The following is an 18662-nucleotide window of genomic DNA, read 5'->3' on the forward strand; positions in this document are numbered from 1 at the left end:
GAAGTGACTGGGTGGGTGAATATGTGAACACTCACAAGTGAATCGTGGTCTAATGCCCTGAGATCAATGCAAGCAACAGGCTTCCAGAGGAAAACAGCTGGGCCCCCATTCACCAGAGGTAGGCAGGTGGCTCCCAGAGGTGGGCGGAGCTTAGGCTCAAGGAAGTGAGCTGAGTTACACCTCGGGTGGGCGGGGCCTCAGTCAGCTCCTAGTTAGGTCTGTCAAACCCATCTGCACAGCTCACCTGCCAATTGTAAGGCTGTGATGTGGCAGAGAATGCCGGAAGGGTGTGACTGGACAGCAGTTCGGAGTTCATCTCCTGAGGTGGCAAGGACAGCGGGCTCACTGCTCTCAAGCCAGCAGGCCAAGCTTAAGACATTGTCCAGCCTCTTGGAGGGCCTGGCAGAAGGAAGGCACCCAATTAATATCTGATGGACAAATTAATCAATGAACAAATGAATGAATGGGCACTCTTACTCCCAGTGCTATGAGTATGTGAGGACTCCCCTAGCCTCTCCTGAACCACAGTGATAGAGAAACAGCTATAGGAGACCCTGGTCACCTCCCCAGGCTCCACAGAGACATGACCAATATGGACCTCACCCTACCTATCACTGGCTTACCCAGTAATGAATGGTGACTGGACTGTTTTTCCCAATGAGTGCTGTGGGCCCGTCAAATGTGTCTGCTGTGGTGGCCTCCGTATCCTCTTCCCTCATTAACCAAAGATTGAGGAGCGTGGTGAGGAACGAGCTGGTGGTGACCGGGTGTGACTTATCTTGAATGTCAGCCTGCATCCGTGCATCTGTCTTTGTGCATGATGGTATAAGTCTGTGCTGTGTTCTGTGTCTTTTGGTACCTGCATGTCTGTGTGCCTGAGTGTCCATGTGTGAATGCGTAAACACTTTTGTGTTTGTACGTGTCTGTGTGTATGTGGGTCCCTGTGTGTTATGTGTGTGTGTGTACGTGTGTGTGTTGTGTCCAGGAGATGGGAGTTGACATATCCTAGCTGTCCTATTGTGATTTGGAGTAAGAGGAAAAGAATCAGAGGAATTTGGCTTCCTCTCACAGTCATGTATTAAGCACCTACTGTGTGCGAGACCACAAAATCCACTCTATTGTGGCCATTCATAGTCCAGGACTGCTGGGGGTACGGTCAGGTCTCCCCACTCCATATTCAGAGCCTGGGGCTGGAGGTGTGGGGCCCAGGGCTGGCTGCTGTCGCTGATGCACTCCCTCTAAGGGGTATGTCACAGGCCACACAAACACACAGACAGATAGGTCTTGATGGGTGGATCACCAGGCCACACTCCAGAGCCGGAAGGAGACAGAAGGGGGAAGAGAGGTAGGCCCTCAGCAGAGATTATGTCCCCACTCAGCTCCCCTCAACACACACAAAAGAGGTATACCCAGTTGCACCTGGACTTGACACCTCCCCAGGGATTCACTGACCACCAGAGGACGATTATAGGCAGCTAGGGGGTTGGGGGAGAGCCGACAGCGGAGTGGAACCAAGGAGGGAGGCAGAAGGTAGCCATGGCAGGGAGGATCCATTTGAGGGGCATTTGTGGGGTGAATTTCCAGAACTTGGGCACCCGCGGAAGGAGGCAGGCTTTGGCACGCTCCAGGCTTCAAATCCGGCTCTGCCACTTCCTGGTGAACCTCCCTGGACCTCAGTTTCCTTGCAATGGGGATGATGCTTATCGTCATCTTCCTAGCATTGCCATGAGGATTAAGGGAGTTAGAGTAGGACAGCTCTTTCCAGCTGCCCAGAGCCCAGTGAGCACTCAGTGGGCAATCACCAGGATCCGTGCTCACTGTTGCATCCCATTGCACAGTGATGAGCACAAAAGACAAAGAGGAAATGGTGAGGAGAGATGGGCACCCGGGGAGGTCTTCCGTTTGCAACAGGGTGGTCAGAAAGTCCTTGCAGCAAAGGTGACATTGGAGCAGAGACCTGAAGGAGGTGAGGGAGTGCTCGGGAGGTGCAGATAGCGTGGAAGAGCATTCAGGCAGAGGGAACCGCCAGTGCAAAGCATCTGAGGCTGCCGGGTTCAAGACAGCCAGAAGGCCCTGTGAGAAGCAGACGAGGGGCAGGCAGATGGGAGAAGGGGTGGGGGCAGGACTCAGGAGCCTCTGCTTTCCCCTCAGATGGGACCACCACAGAAGGGTTCTCAGCAGAGGACAGGCATGGTCTGATGTCCAGGCTGCCAGTATCATTCCAGTTTCTGCAGGAGAGGGAAACCAGTTAGGAGACCACGGCCAACTTCCAGGCTCAGAAGGCAGGTGCTCAAGCCCCGGAGAGGAAAAGTGGCTGAGAAAGGGTTTCTACATGTATTTGACAGGAGTGCCGGCAGCATTTATTTTTTTTTTTTTTTTTTTTTTTTTTTTAGAGGCAGAGTTTTGTTCTTATTGCCCAGGCTAGAACGCAGTGGCACAATCTCAGCTCACTGAAACCTCCAACTCCCAGGTTCAAGTGATTCTCCTCCCTCAGCCTCCCAAGTAGCTGGGATTACAGGTGTCTACCACCATGCCCGGCTAATTATTTATATTTAGTAGAGATGGGATTTCACCATGTTGGTCAGGCTGGTCTCGAACTCCTGACCTCAGGTGATCCACCCGCCTCAGCTTCCCAAAGTGCTGGGATTACAGGCGTGAGCCACTGTACCTAGCCAAGCTGGCAGCTTTTACAGACAGCCTGGACGGGGGAAGTAAGAGAGCAGTCTTGTGGATGGCATGGAGTCCTGGCTGGCAGATGGGGCAAACATGACTGCCCTTCTCTGAGGCTGGGAATATAGGACGAGGCTGCTGTGTGGGGAGGTAACCACGCTATTTGTCGGTCTGTTTCATCTTGGTTTCTGTTACGGCATCTTCTCCCGCTGGACTGTGAACAGCTTGAGGACACCACAAGGAGTGGCTGGAAATAGAGTGTCCTCCTCCCACCCACCCCCTCCAGCACAGGGCCTTTCCCAAGATCAGGCCCAGAAGAGGTTTGATGAGTGAATAAACAAGCTACTGCCCTCCTTAGGGCAGCTGGCATGTTCACCCTCTTCCCAGAATGAGGTCAGAGGAGGATATTGGGTCTCAAGCTGGGTCAGAGCCACCCTTCCCAGCCTCAGACAGTGCCCCTCCTCCCCATTCCCCCTTTCTCCCCTTTCTGCCAGTCCCACCAAGGAACCTGAGCCAGGGAGGTGCGGGGAGACCAGATGTCAAGTCCCGAGCTTGTTACTTAGAATAATAGTAGGGCCTGAATTCAAGGGGTGCTCCACTCGGTGACCTTGGGCAAGTTACACAACTTCTTTCAGCCTCCCGTGAATGGTACTTTTTTAGCTCATAACAGGAGCCACAGTGGAACAGCACGAGGGGCGTCCACCAGGCCTTACCCCCACTAGTGTTTTAGCAGTGAAAAGACCCATCATTCTGGGTTTTTTGTTTTTTTTGGTTTTTTTTTTTGAGATGGAGTCTTGCTCTGTCACCCAGGCTAAAGTGCAGTAACGCCATCTCAGATCACTGCAACCTCCACCTCCCGGGTTCAAGCAATTCTCCGGCATCAGCCTCCTGAGTAGCTGGGATTACAGGCGCAAACCACCATGCCTAGCTAATTTTTGTATTTTTAGTAGAGATGGGGTTTCACCATGTTGGCCATGCTGGTCTCGAACTCCTGAGCTCAAGTGATCTGCCAGCCTTGGCCTCCCAAAGTGCTAGGATTACAGGGGTGAGCTATCAGACTCCACCTATCATCCTGGCTTCTGAAACGCTAGACTGAGACACTCCCTTAGGATCACCCTGCCCCACCCTCCCATTTTACAGATGAGAGAAAAACTGAGGCCCAAGAGGGAAAATGACCTGCCCGGGCCCAGCACACTTTCTGGAACTGCACCCTGGGAGTGCTATCCAGGTCCATTATCCTGCTACCTGTCTACTGCCCAGGACTGTCAGCCCCTTCCAGAAAACACTGCCATGAGGGGGCTTCTAAGAGACATCCCCTCCAGAAGTCATCACAATCAATGTGGCTAAAACTGTTGTGACCCCATCCCCTGGTTAGGAAACATCTAAGCTGCCACTTGTACTCACTCATATCCACAGAACCAGAGCAAAACGATCACCAAAAAGCACCCAGTCTTCCCAAATGCACACTGGCCAGCAGCTTCTATTCTGTCCTAGTTCATTCCTTTTGTTTTGTTTTGTTTTGAAATGGAGTCTCGCTCTGTCACCCAGGCTGGAGTGCAGTGGCGCAAACTTGGCTCACTGCAACCTCTGCCTCCTGGGTTCAAGCGATCCTCCTGCCTCATCCTCTGGAGTAGCTGGGACTACAGGTGCCAGCCACCATACCCAGCTAATTTTTGTATTTTTAGTAGAGACAGGGTTTCACCATGTTGGCCAAGATGGTCTCGATCTCTTGACCTCGTATCTGCCCACCTCCGCCTCCCCAAGTGCTAGGATTACAGGCGTGAGCCACCGCGCCCGGCCCCTAGTTCATTTCTTTAAGGGCTGGTTGCTACCACTACACCGATTTCACAACCTAATAATGAGTCACAACCTGCACTTTAATAAACAGCAGCCTCAGTAACCCAAAGCCCCATGAGAGACAGCAGCAATTCGCGCCGCAGGACTGATGACCATGCTTTGCTGGTGCTCCTCACGTACCAGACATTCTTCTCATTGCTTCAAGTGTGTGTGTACTCAATTACTCCTCGTAGCAACCTGTGAGCTACGGGTGCTCATGAGCTCCATACGGCCAGGTCATAGCTAGAAGATGAACTCAGGCAGCCTTTCTCCTGAGCCTGTGCGACTGGTCACCAATATCTACTGACAGCAGGAAGCAGGGATGTATCTGGCATCCTGCACAGATGGTACTGCCCAAGTTAGCTCCCTGGGCTCTCAAAATGCTTTTTATGTGCTATTATATATAGCACACGTTTATTGAACACTTGACGATGTGCCAGGCCTGACACTTGAAACATTTTCTTAATTCATCTTCATAACCACCCTATGAGGGTGCGATGACCAGTGTCCCCATCACACAGATGGGAAAGGCAAGGCACACAGGCTACATAGCCACTGGGGGTCCAGGAGGAGACCCCAAGCGGTCTGCATCTGGAGACCATGAATGGAACAACCGCATTTGACTCATCTTTTTTCTTCTCATCCACCATCTTTGTTCTCCTCTTTCTTCTTTTTTTTTTTTTTTTTTTTTTAATTCTTCTGAGACAGAGTCTCGCTCTGTAGCCCAGGCTCAACTGCAGTGGCGGGATCTCAGCTCACTGCAACCTCCACCTCCCAGGTCCCAATTCAAGCAATTCTCTTGCCTCAGCCTCCCAAATAGCTGGGATTACAGGCATGCACCACCATAGCCAGCCAATTTTTGTATTTTTAGTAGAGATGGCGTTTCACCATGTTGGCCAGGCTGGTCTTGAACTCCTGATCTGTCCACCTCAGCCTCTCAAAGTTCTGGGATTACAGGCGTGAGCCACCACACCCAGCCTCTCCTCTTTCTTCTTTGAGGTCGGTCGGTCTCTCTCTCTCTCTCTCTCTCTCTCTCTCTCTCTCTCACACACACACACACACACACAAACACACACACACACAGGCAATTTGGGGTTTTTGTTTTTTAATTTTTTATTCCCATAGGTTATTGGGGAACAGGGGGTGTTTGGTTACATCAGTAAGTTTCTTTAGTGATTGGTGAGATTTGGGTGTACCCATCCCCCAAGCAGCATACCCTGAACCCAATTTGTAGTCTTCCATCCCTCACCCCCTTCCCACGCTTTCCCCTGAATCCCCAGAGTCCATTGTATCTTTCTTATGCCTTTGCATCCTCATAGCTTAGCTCCCACTTATGAGCGAGAACATCCCATGTTTGGTTTTCCATTCCTGAGTTACCTCATTTAGAATAATAGTCTCCAATCTCATCCAGGTTGCTTCAGATGTCATTAGTTCATTCCTTTTTACAGCTGAGTAGTATTCCATCATATACATATACCACAGTCTCTTTATCCACTCATTGATGGATGGGCATTTGAGTTGGTTCCACATTTTTTGCAACTGAGAATTGTGCTGCTATAAACATGCATCACACAGGCATTTTCTGAAACTCATCTCTTTTCACGGCCATTGGCTACACCATCCAGCACAGCATGGAAGGAGAAGATGGGGCGAGAAGCTCAAGAGACTAGAAAGCTCCTTGCCACCTAGCAGGTCTGTGCAGGTCTGTGACCATAGACTGTATCCCATTAGGAGGAATCAAATCCCAGATGGGATGAGAGCTTACCACTATGCACAGAAAATAAGGAACCTGCCCCCCACATACCTGATTATAGTGACTATTTTGATTCAAGGTCATTACTAGCACAGTGAACGGGTAAGGCAGCAGCATGACCTGGCTCTGTGCGCCCTGGGGAGAGGTCTTGGTGGGTACAGGACCATCAATGAGGGATGGGGCCTTAGAGATCATCTACTCCAACCCTATCAGAGTGCAGACCTCAGGCCAGAGAAGGGACAGCACATGCCTGGGTCCCGTGGAGAACCAAGTGAAACGTACACAGCAGGCCGAGGTCTCCTGATCTCCCTGCCGTCACATCCCCACCCCCACCGGCCACCAGCCCACCCTCCTCTGCTGCCAGACAGAGTGTGGAAACCTCAGGGCCCTGTGTGCCACCATCTGGCCCGTCCTCCAGCTATGCCCACCATGAAGCACTACGTCACAGAGTGATGACCACAGGGGCTGGAGCCCCCTGAGGCACAAGATCACAAAATGATTTGTCTAGGGAGTTTGGCCAAAAAGTGGATTTGCAAAGAACGGACAGCTCAGGCCACCCCTTCCACAAGGCAAGATGCCACTTGCCTCCGGGGCACTTAGGACACACTTTATTTCTGCCACTAGCATAGAAAAGAATAAATTGCTCATAGTTCACTGACATCCTGCTTTTCTAAAGCATCCACATTCCTCTTCCTCCTTAATCCCCATAACCCTGTAAGATAGGCGGAGTTAGGATTTTCATCTCCATTTTACAGAAAAGGAAATGGAGGCCAAGGGTCACTATGATTTGTCCAAGTTCTTCTCGATCCGCTTACTAACCAGAGGGGCTCTCCAAGTCTCAGGCCTAAGCCTCTGCTCCTCCATGGGCAAGCTCTTCTGTGTGCGTGACTCCCACATCTACAGCTTCAACCCAGGCAGCACCCCTGGGACCCACATCGCACACCCAACTGCCCCATCCACACCCCACGTGCACATCCCCAAGCCATCTAAAACTCCGCGTGTACAAACCCAAACCTTGATTCTTGATTTTCTCCCCTACTTTTTTTTTTTTTGAGGCGGCGTTTTACTCTCGTTGCCCAGGCTGGAGCGCAGTGGTGTGATCTCAGCTCACCGCAACCTCCACCTCCCAGGTTCAAGCAATTCTCCTGCCTCAGCCTCCAGAATAGCTGGGTTTACAGGCATGCGCCACCATGCCTGGATAATTTTGTATTTCTTTTTAATTTTGTATTTTGTATTTTTTTTTCGTAGAGATGGATTTTACCACGTTGTCCGGGCTGGTTTCGAACCCCTGACCTCAAGTGATCCACACACCTCGGCCTTCCAAAATGTTGAGATTATAGGAGTAAGCCACGATGCCCGGCCTCCTCCCCAACTCCCTACTCACTGCTAGGCTGAGTCTTCTCCCAGTCCCACTAAGTGTTTTTCCACCCAGCTGGCAAGTCTGAAACCTAGAAGTTATCTCACCACCACCCTCTTCTCTCCCACATCCACCCATCAAGCTTCAATTCACCTCCTAAACATCTCTTCAACCCATCTGCCTCTGTCCATGCCCTTCAGACCTACCCTGGCCCGAGCGCCAGCATCACCCCTCTCTGGTCAGCTGCAGTAGCCTTCTCGCTGCTTCCCTGGAGCCACCTTTGACCCTTTCGTAATCCGTTTGCTTCTTAAGATGCAAATCAGATCATGACAGCCCTGCCTGTTCTAAGCCCTTTAAAGTTTCCCATTGCTCTTAGGATAAAGCTAAGCTCTTTAGCTCAACCCATGAGGCCCCACGTGGCCCGGCACTGCCTGCCTCCTCTCCAGTGCTCCCCAAGCTCCTCCACTGGCTCCTCATGATCCAGCCTTCTTCCAGGTCTCTGCACAAGCCATGCCTCTTCCACCCCTGGTTCCTGCTGCTTTCTCTCTCCCAACCCCGCCTTCATTGTACCTGATTAGCTGCTCCTTATTCACCAGAGGTCAGTGCTGCCACCACTTTCTCAGGGAGGCCCGTCCTGATCCCCATATAAGCTCAGAGGCTGCTTTGAAAGGCAGTGAAGTGTAGAGCCTGAAAAGAAGGGAATGCAGTGCTTAGATGCACAGAACCTAGAGTCGGACTGCCTGGATTCACAAACATCGGACAGACGGCTTCAGCTCTCCCTGCTTCAGTTTAGTCCCTGTATAATAGGCATAATTAAAGTACTTATTCAGGCCCTGTGTGGGGGCCTACCCCTGTACTCCCAGCACTTTGGGAGGCTGAGGCAGGCAGATCACTTGAAGCCGGAAGTTCAAGACCTGCCTGGCCAACATGGTAAAACCCCGTCTCTACGAAAAATACAAAAATTAGCCAGGCACGATGGTGCATGCCTGTAATCCCAGCTACTTGGGAGGCTGAGGTACAAGAATCACTTGAACCTAGGAGGTGGAGGTTGCAGCAAGCCAAGATCGCACTACTGCACTCCAGCCTGGGTAACAGAGCGAGACTCTATCTCAAAAAAATAATAGACATTTAAAAATAAGTGTTGGATTTGAATCCAGATCTATCACATTTCAGAGGCCGTATTATTGTACGCTACTTCAGATGATGCCACACGTAGAACCAGAATAAATTTTAAAAATAAAATAAGGCTGGGCACAGTGGCTCACACCTGTAATCCCAGCACCTTGGGAGGCTGAGGCTGGCAGATCATGAGGTCAGGAGTTCGAGACCATCCTGGACAACATGGTGAAACCCCATCTCTACTAAAAATACAAAAATTAGTCGGGCATGGTGACACATGCCTGTAGTATCTGCTAATTGGGAGGCTGAGGCAGGAGAACTGCTTGAACCTGGGAGGTGGAGGTTGCAGTGAGCCAAGATCACGCCACTGCCCTCTAGCCTGAGCGACAGAGCAAGACTCCATCTCAAAAAATAGAAATATAAATAAAGTACTTACTTCATAGAGTTGCAATGAGAACTAATGAGTTTGTGTATGTGCAGTGCTTAAAACAGTCCCTGGCATGCTCCAAGCTCTCAATGGACATTAGTTGTCTACTTGTGACATTAGCCTGTCACACACCCACCTGGTGCCATATAGGTACTTTTCTTTCATAGCATGTTATCCAGGCTGTGTGATTATCTGCTGGCATTTGTGTCCTTCGTGAGAGTATAAGCTTTGTAAAGACATGAACCAGGCCTGTTCTGCACCCTTCATATCTCTCATGCCCAGCCCAGGCCTGGCAGAGTGGTGGGCACTCAGTCCACATTTGCTCACTGGACTCACAGCTAATCTAGAGCAAAGCATCTCCCTGCTCCAGAACACGTGGTCTTTTCCCCAATACAAAGTATACTGTTGGCCAGAGCTGGCCAACTATGACTAGTGGGCCAAATCCAGCCCACTACCTGGTTTTTGCTTTATTTTGTGTTTTGTTTCGTGTTTGGTGTTTTGTTTTTTGAGACAGAGTCTCACTCGGTCACCCACTGCCCAGGCTGGAGTGCAGTGGCGCGATCTCAGCACTGCAACTTCTGCCTCCTGCGTTCAAGCGATTCTCCTGCCTCAGCCTCTCAAGTAGCTGGGACTACAGGCACCCGCCAGCATACGCAGCTAGTTTTTGTATTTTTAGTAGAGACGGGGTTTCACCATGTTGGCCAGGTTGGTCTCAAACTCCTGACCTCAGGTGATCACCCACCTCGGCCTCCCAAAGTCATTTTGTAAAAAAAGATTTATTGGAACACAACCACGTTCATTTGTTTACATATTGTTTATGGTTGTTTATATGCTACAACTGCAAAGTTAAGAAATTGCAACTGAGACCATATGGCCAGTGAAGACAAAAATATTTGCTGTCTTTCCCTCTACAGAACAAGTTTGCCAATGTCAGCTTTAGGAGTTTATAATCTCCTTGAAGTCAAAGCCCATGGCTTCTTGGGGTTGGTGTGAGGTTTACACACTCTTAGAACAAGGCCCGATCCAGGGGAGAGGCTCTATAAACGTTGGCAGGTAAATGTGAAGTGCCATATGCTTATCATAGGAGACCAGTAAATATTTGTTCATTAAGTAAATCAGATATTTTCTGCCTCTTGTGATAGATTTTGGCACCAAGATCATGGCCAGGACGATTTATAGGGAAATTCTGTCTGAAGTTTTGGGGAGAGGAACCCCAGAAATAAAAATTGCTACCTTTAACTGTGCACCTTCTAGCTTGAGACACAGTAAAAGGTAGGACCCAATTTAATTCTTTTTTTTTTTTTTTTTTTGAGACAGAATCTCGCTGTGACGCCCAGGTTGAGTGCAATGGAGAGATCTCTGCTCACTGCAACCTCTGCCTCCCTAGTGTAAGAGATTCTCCTTCCTCAGGCTCACAAGTAACTGGGATTACAGGCGCACACCACCATGCCCAGCTAATTTTTGTATTTTTAGTAGAGATGGGGTTTTGCCATGTTGGCCAGGCTGGTCTTGAACTCCCAACATCAGGTGATCTGCCCACCTCAGCCTCCCAAAGTGCTAGAATTACAGGTATGAGCCCCAATTTAATTCTTATAACAGCGCTTCTCAAACTTTCACATGCAAGCATATCTTGCTATGGGGATATCATTAAAATCCAGATTACAACTCAGTTAAGAGAAAGGGCTGTGGGGCTGCATCTTTTTTCCTTTTTTTCTTTCTGAGATGCAGCCTCCCTCTGTCTCCCAGGCTGGAGTGCAGTGGTGCGATCTCAGTTCACTGCAATCTCCACCTCCTGGGTTCAAATAATTCTCCTGCTTCAGCCTCCCAAGTAGCTGGGATTACAGGTGACCACCATCACACCCCACTAATTTTTGTAACTGTTTTGTTGTTGTTGTTGTTGTTGTTGTTGTTGTTTGAGACAGATCTCACTCTGCCACCAGGCGCCAGGCTGGAGTGCAGTGGCACAATCACAGCTCACTGCATCCTCCGCCTCTGGGGTTCAAGCAATTCTCCTACCTCAGCCTCCCAAGTAGCAGGGACTACAGGTGCACGCCACTACGCCCAGCTAATTTTTGTATTTTTAGTAGAGACAGGGTTTCACCATGTTGGCAAGGATGGTCTCGATCTCTTGATCTCGTGATCCGCCTGCCTCGGCCTCCCAAAGTGCTGGGAATACAGGCTTGAGCCATCGTGCCCGGCCTAATTTTTCTATTTTTAGTACAAGCAGGGTTTCGCCATGTTAGCCAGGCTGGTCTCAGACTCCCGACCTCAGGTGATCCCAAAGTGCTGGGATTACAGGTGTGAGCCGCGGCGCCCGGCAGGGCTGCATGTCTAACCAGATGCCAATGCAGCTTGACCTCAGGCCGCACTTCCTTACAACATTTATAAGCTAAAGATAATTTTTACTATTCCCATTTCACAGGATGGGGAAACTGAGGCTCAGAGCAGTAGAGGCCCTTGCCCAAGGGTCACACAGTTGATAAGTGACAAAGCCAGGATTCAAAGTCAGGTGTGACTAACTCCAAAATCCCCATTCAGTTTGTGACACTACCCAGCCGGTAATACCTCCTTCAAGAAACTTCCCCAACGTAGGAGTCGCCGCTTGCTCCTCACTTCCCAGCTGGATCTCGGCCCTGCCAAGTCTAGCAGCCTAAGCGTGGTGGGATTTACTGGCTGCCCACTGTTGCCTTCTTTCTGGGCAAAGGGGCCTCTTCCAAGAGAGGCCGGAGCTTGGGGCTGGCTCCGCGGTGCCGAAGAGGCTTCTGTTTGTATTGCCCGCTGGTAGCCATTATTGAGAGCATGTCATAAGCTGCCTTGGTGGCTTCTGAAGCCGTTCTGATTCCTCCACATGGCTCTTTGCTGGCTGCTGCCCGACTCCTGCCGCCCTCCATCATGTCCACACGTGCCTGGCCTCTGGCTGCACACACGCCTGCATCCCAGGTCCCCTCACAGCGGACGCTCCCTCCCCCCGCCGGCGGGAAGGCTGAGCCGGGACATCCGGGTTCCCACAGCAGATGGGGCCCTCCTGGAAACATCAAGCCCTGGGCCCTGTGGGTCCGTTTGCTCCGAGGGTGCAATTAGGGCGGCCACGTGCAGGCAGCCTGTGGGTGGGAAGAGCCCACTTTCTTGGAGGGGGAAGACCAGAGCCTTTCTTCCGCCTGCTCCTCCGAGCTGCTGCTGCCCCTCGGAAGCCACACCGGCCTCTTTCTTTCTTTCTTTCCTTCCTTCTTTCTTCGTTCATTTACCTTTGCGGCTGGCCGAGACCATGTCCACATGGAAAGGACAGAGCCATTAAAAACTATCTAATGGCCGGGCATAATCCCAGCACTTTGGGAGGCTGAGGCAGGTGGATCACCCCAGGTCAGGCGTTCAAGACCAGCCTGCCCAACATGGCAAAAACCCATTTCTACTAAAAATACAAAAATTAGCCGGCTATGGTGGCAGGCGCCTGTAATCCCAGCTACTTTGGAGGCTGAGGCAGGAGAATCACTTGAACCCAGAAGGCAGAGGTTGCAGTGAGCCAAGATTGTGGCACTGCACTCCCGCCTGGGGGATAGAGCAAGACTCTCTCTCCAAAACAAACAAACAAACAAAAACCATCTAACGGTCCATACCCCATATTACACAGGGGAAAAACAGAGGAGCTGAGCCACCTGCCTTAGCCACACAGCAAGAAAGTGGCACGGCTGGGACCCAAACCCAGTTCTCCAGGCCCTGTGCCACCCACCCTTCTCGGGCTCCTTGGAAGCCTAATATGGAGACTACAGGGTGCTCCAAAAGTTGAGCTGGCCTGAATGTGAATCCTGGTTCACTACCTGGGTAGCAGGGGAGTTTATCTATCTTAACCTCAGTTTTCTTATCTGTAAATTGGGACGAAAAACACACCCTGCCGGGCTGTTCTGAAGATAAAATTATATCACATATTAGGTACCTGCTCAAGACCCAACACAGAGTGGGTGCTTCACAAATATCCTCCCTCTTCTCCTGGGTCTTCAGTAAGCTCTCACCATCCTCACCAGCCTGGCCAACATAGTGAAACCCCGTCTCTACTAAAAGTACAAAAATTAGCCAGGCATGGGGGTGCACGCCTGTAATCCCAGCTACTCGGGAGGCTGAGGCAGGAGAATCACTTGAACCCAGGAGGTAGAGGTTGCAGTGAGCCAAGATCACGCCATTGCACTCCAGCCTGGGCTACAGGGGGAGACTGTCTCAATCCTCATGTGCTTGTAAAAATGAGAATAAGGTAGCTTTTTAGTCATGCATGTCTGTGCACGCATGAGTGTGGATGTGGGTGTGTTTGGGCTGGGGAATCAGGTTAGGGATACAGCCTGTTGTCTTAGCAATAATTTACAAGGAGAGAACATCTCCCTGAGGTCTGGGGAGGGAGACCAAGAGAAGGAGGGTGCTGACACTGCAGAGTAGCACAGCTGCTCCAGACCCCCATCCTCCCACCCCTGCTTCCCTATATGTAGCTCGGTTTTGCCCCAAGAGCTCTGCCCTTCTTCAAGTCCCCCCAAATAACCCACTCACCCATTTGTGAGCAGTATAGACTTTACTGCAGATCCATGGAGCAGGGATGCAGAAGAAGGGTTTTTACGTCACACACACATCTCAGCAAACTGCCTAAAATCCCCTTTTAACACATGTAATCCCAGAATTTTGGGAGGCCAAAATGGGAAGATCACTTGAGGTCAGGTGTTTAAGACCAGCCTGGCCAACATGGCAAAACCCTGTCTTACAAAAAATACAAAAATTAGCTGAGTGTGATAGTCCACACCTGTAGTCCCAGCTACTTGGGAGGCTGAGGCAGGAGAATCGTTTGAACCCGGGAGGTAGAGGCTGCAGTGAGCCGAGATCACACTACTACACTCCAGCCTAGGCAACAGAGCAAGACTGTCTCAAAAAATACAAATAAAAATACATTTAAAAAAAGAAAAAGAAAAATCCCAATATAGAGAAATTCTCTTCTCACAGATCCTTCTTGAACACACTGCCACCCAAAGGGGTGGAGATGAGGATGGGGAGAAGAGGAAGCTCCACTCCTGACACCTTCCCCTCCAAAACCAACCTCTCTGACCAATCCCTGGGGCTGGCCAAAGGGCCCTGTGATTATCAGGACTCAACTTCCTTAGAAACCACTTAAGCAACATTTAAAGAAGACGTCTTTGGCAGGGTGCAGTGGCTCATGCCTGTAATCCCAGCACTTTGGGAGCCCAAGGTGGACGGATCATAAGGTCAGGAGTTTGAGACCAGCCTGGCCAACATAGTGAAACCCCATCTCTACTAAAAGTACAAAAATTAGCCAGGCATGGTGCCACATGCCTATAATCCCAGCTACTCGGGAGGCTGAGGAAGGAGAATCACTTGAACCTGGGAGGCAGAGGTAGTAGTCAGCCAAGAGCACGCCACTGCACTCCACCCTGGGCTATAGGGGGAGACTCCATCTCAAAAAATAAAAATAATCATAAAGAAGACATGTGTTCCCTCACCCCTGCCTGAGGCCAGCTCTGCCTCCTGCCTGGCGTACGGCTCCCAGGACGCTAGCTGGGTCCTGAGGTCACTCACTGCCTATTCGAATTTGGATAGAAAAACAATTTTTACTTTGCAAAGACATATTATGAAGGGCTCCCCAACATCTCTGGGTCCTCATTCAGGGGCTGCTCCCCAACAAACACACGAAGCCCAGGCTCTGCCCTTAGCCTCCTGCACCCCTTTTCCCCCACGCATCCCCACTACAGAAGCGCCGACCCTCACCTTCCGTCTGTTTCTCCCTTTTCATTACAATATTCTCTGCTTTCTCTGGTCCTGTTTGTCAGTCCTCATCCGGAAGAGTTTCTCTTTAGTTTCTGTTTTTGTTTGTGTTTTTGACATGGAATTTCGCTTTTGTCGCCCAGGCTGGAGTGAAGTGGCGTGATCTCAGCTCACTGCAACTTCTGCCTTCCAGGTTTAGGCAATTCTCCTGCCTCAGCCTCTTGAGTAGCTGGAATTATAGGCACCTGCTACCACGCCCAGCTGGTTTTTGTATTTTTAGTAGAGACGGGGTTTCAGCATGTTGGTCAGGCTGATCTCAAACTCCTGACTTCGGGTGATATGCCCACCTTGGCCTCCCAGAGTGCTGGGATTACAGGTGTGAGCCACTGTGCTCAGCCTATTTTGTTTTCTTTGCAATGTGCCTGCTCCTTCCTTCTGCATCACCACCCACATTTATTCACTTAATGAGCTTCTACTGACAGCCTACTGTGTCACTGGACAGAGAGGGTAAAGAGAAGAAACGTTCTCTTTGTAAAACCACAATCCTTGCCTCATGACCTATGGTTCTTGGTGGAAGCATACATACACACAAATATTTATTAAATATCATGCACTGAATATTTATTATAGGCCCCAGAAACTTAACTGACTGCATTGCCTGAATCAACCTATTTAATCCTCACCACAATCTTAGGAGGCTGGCATTATTACCATTCCTGCTTTACAGATGAGGAAACTGAGGCATACAAAGGTGAATTACTTTTCCCAAACTTGCACAGCTACTAAATGCTGCAGCCAGACTCAAACCCAACCCATGTGTTTCCACCTAACCACTATGCCACACTGCCTCTCAACACACCCAAGGCCCTGAAGTGCAGACAAGGGAGCTCATAACTTTGCCTAAGGAAGTCAGGGAAGGAGCCGGGCACGGTGGCTCCAGCCTGTAATCCCAGCACTTTGGGAGGCTGAGGCAGGTGAATCACAAGGTCAAGAGTTCAAGACCAGCCTGACCAATATGATGAAACCCCGTCTCTGCTAAAAATACAAAAATTACCCAGGTGTGGTGGCCCAAGCTTATAGTCCCAGCTACTCGGGAGGCTGAGGCAGGAGAATGACTTGAGCCCGGGAGGGAGAGGTTGTGGTGAGCCGAGATCACGCCACTGCACTCCAGCCTGGGTGACACAAAGCCCGGGCTCTGCCCTTAGCCACCTGCACCCCTTAGCCACCTGCACCCAGCCTGGGTGACAGAGTGAGACTCCATCTCAAAAAATAAAAAAAGGAAGTCAGGGAAGGCTTTACAGAAGAGGGGACTTCTAGCTGGGTTTTGAGGGATGAAGAAGAGTTTGCTGAGTGAAGAATACAAAAGATATTCCAGGCCGGGCACGGTGGCTCAAGCCTGTAATCCCAGCACTTTGGGAGGCCGAGGCGGGTGGATCACGAGGTCAAGAGATCGAGACCGTCCTGGTCAATATGGTGAAACCCCGTCTCTACTAAAAATACAAAAAAAAGTAGCTGGGCATGGTGGCGTGTGCCTGTAATCCCAGCTACTTGGGAGGCTGAGGCAGGAGAATTGCCTGAACCCAGGAGGAGGAGGTTGCGGTGAGCTGAGATCACGCCATTGCACTCCAGCCTGGGTAACAAGAGCGAAACTCCGTCTCAAAAAAAAGATATTCCAGTAAGAACCTCTGTATTTCAAAAGTCAGCAGCAGGGGGCCGGGCGCAGTGGCTCACGCCTATAATCCCAGCACTTTGGGAGGCCAAGGCGGGTGGATCACGAGGTCAAGAGATTGAGACCATCCTGGTCAACATGGTGAAACTCCATCTCTACTAAAAATACAAAAATTAGCTGGGCGTGGTGGCGCGCGCCTGTAGTCCCATCTACCTGGGAGGCTGAGGCAGGAGAATTGTTTGAACCCAGGAGGCAGACGTTGCAGTGAGTGAGCCGAGATTGCACCATTGCACTCCAGCCTGGGTAACAAGAGCGAAACTGACTCAAAAAAAAAAAAAAAAAAAAAAAAAAAAGTCAGCAGCATGAAATGACATGTCCTGAGAAGTTGACTGTGGTGGGACGAGACAACATGGGGACTGGGAGCTGTGGGGCTGGACATGGGCAGAGGCCAAGTCACACAGGGCCCTGTGTGCCTGATAGCCTGCTGGAGTTTGGCCCTGGAGGCAGCGGGGAGCCCCTGCAGGGCTGTGAGCTGGGCAGTGGCTTGCTCGCTGTCTCTCCCTCCCTAGGATTGCAAAGCAACCTCTCCCCTGAGGCTGTGTCCATAAACCCCAACTCCTCGGGGCTGCTCTCCCACCTGCCTCAGTGTGTGCCTCAGTCTCATAGCCATGCCGTTCTCTTTCTCCCTGACCCTCCGTGTTCCACAGGGGCCGTGAGGGCCTCAAGCATTTTCCCGATCCTGAGTGTGATTCTGCTTTTCATGGGTGGCCTCTGCATCGCAGCCAGCGAGTTCTACAAAACTCGACACAACATCATCCTGAGTGCCGGCATCTTCTTCGTATCTGCAGGTAACAGCCACGGAGTGGAGTGGGCTGGAGTCCTGGCCTGCCACTGGGAAGAAGGCTGGGGCTGGGTGCCCAGGGGCCAGAAGGGCCTGGCAGAGAGAGAAAAGGAGAGAGGAATCTCCAGGCCTTACACCAGGTCGTGTTGCAGGGGAGGAAGGGTGTGCTGGGGGCTTCTGCCCTGTAGCCACGCCTCAGCCTCCACCAAATCCTCCAGGAACATCCCCATACCCATCCTTTGGCCCGGTAGCCCATCTTCTTCCCACCACTTGAAAGAGGAAGCCCAAATCCCCACTTCCCCTCAGCGTATCTGGCCAATCCCCACTGGCCCTCTCCACTCCCGGTGCAAGTAAACCCATGAGGAGGCTGGAGAGAGGGCACCCAAGTGCCCTCAAACCCCTATGGGATGCTCAGCTCCACCCTGGAAACCAAGGGAGGACTCTCCTCTCACTGTCTACCCAGGTGGGACCAGGCAGGCACCCACATCCAGATGCCTGGGCCCAGTTACATGACATGACAGATGAGTCACACTCGCTTCAGATGCCAGAAAAAGAACCTGGGTATAGCCTGAGCCATTTAATAAGAATGACCAACATCAGGCCAGGCGCAGTGGCTCATGCCTGCAATCCCAGCACTTTGGGAGACTGAGACAGGAGGATCGCTTGAGCTCAGGAGTTCAAGACCAGCCTGGGCAACATAGCAAGACCTCAAGACCTCATCTCTACAAAAATGTGTTCTTTTAATCAGCTTGGCGTGATGATGTAACCATAATCCCAGCTACTAGAGAGCCTAAGGTGGGAGGAGGATCGCTTGATCCCAGGAGTTTGAGACTGCAGTGAGCTATGATTGCACCACTGCACTCCAGCCTGGGTGACAGCGAGTCTCTATCTTAAAAAAAAAAAAAAAAAAAAAAAAAAGACCAACATCTAAGAGTTGTGATATACTAAGTACTATGTACTAAGTACTAAGAGTACTCACTTAGTATTAGATATACTCTAATACAAAGAGTATTCACCCTTTTAACCCTCTCCGTGGCCTTAAAGAGTAAGGCCTATCCTTACCCCATTCTACAGATCTGGAAACTCAGACTAAGGTTAATTTGCCAAGGCTTTAAACCCTGGCTCCAGGAACCCGTCTTCATCCACTGCTACACCAGCTTTGAAGCCCTGTGCAGCCTTAAGCAAGTTCTTTAACCTCTCTGTGCTGGTTTCCTTATCTGTGCCCTGCTTGGGAAGCAC

The 18662-nt window shown here is 50.7% G+C and overlaps 1 protein-coding gene across 3 annotated transcripts in view; it reads left to right on the top strand.

Annotated features, from left to right (window-relative positions):
• Positions 1 to 18662, top strand: part of CACNG2 (calcium voltage-gated channel auxiliary subunit gamma 2) — a 137683-nt gene that overhangs the window by 117693 nt on the left and 1328 nt on the right. For all 3 annotated transcript variants that reach the window (XM_074391227.1, XM_074391228.1, XM_003932909.4), the window contains one exon: positions 17290 to 17430. In XM_074391227.1, coding sequence (XP_074247328.1) covers positions 17290 to 17430 — 141 coding nt within the window. The remainder of the gene's footprint in view (positions 1 to 17289; positions 17431 to 18662) is intronic.

The sequence above is a fragment of the Saimiri boliviensis genome, chromosome 21 (assembly GCF_048565385.1).
Source record: "Saimiri boliviensis isolate mSaiBol1 chromosome 21, mSaiBol1.pri, whole genome shotgun sequence".
Lineage (NCBI taxonomy): Eukaryota > Metazoa > Chordata > Mammalia > Primates > Cebidae > Saimiri > Saimiri boliviensis.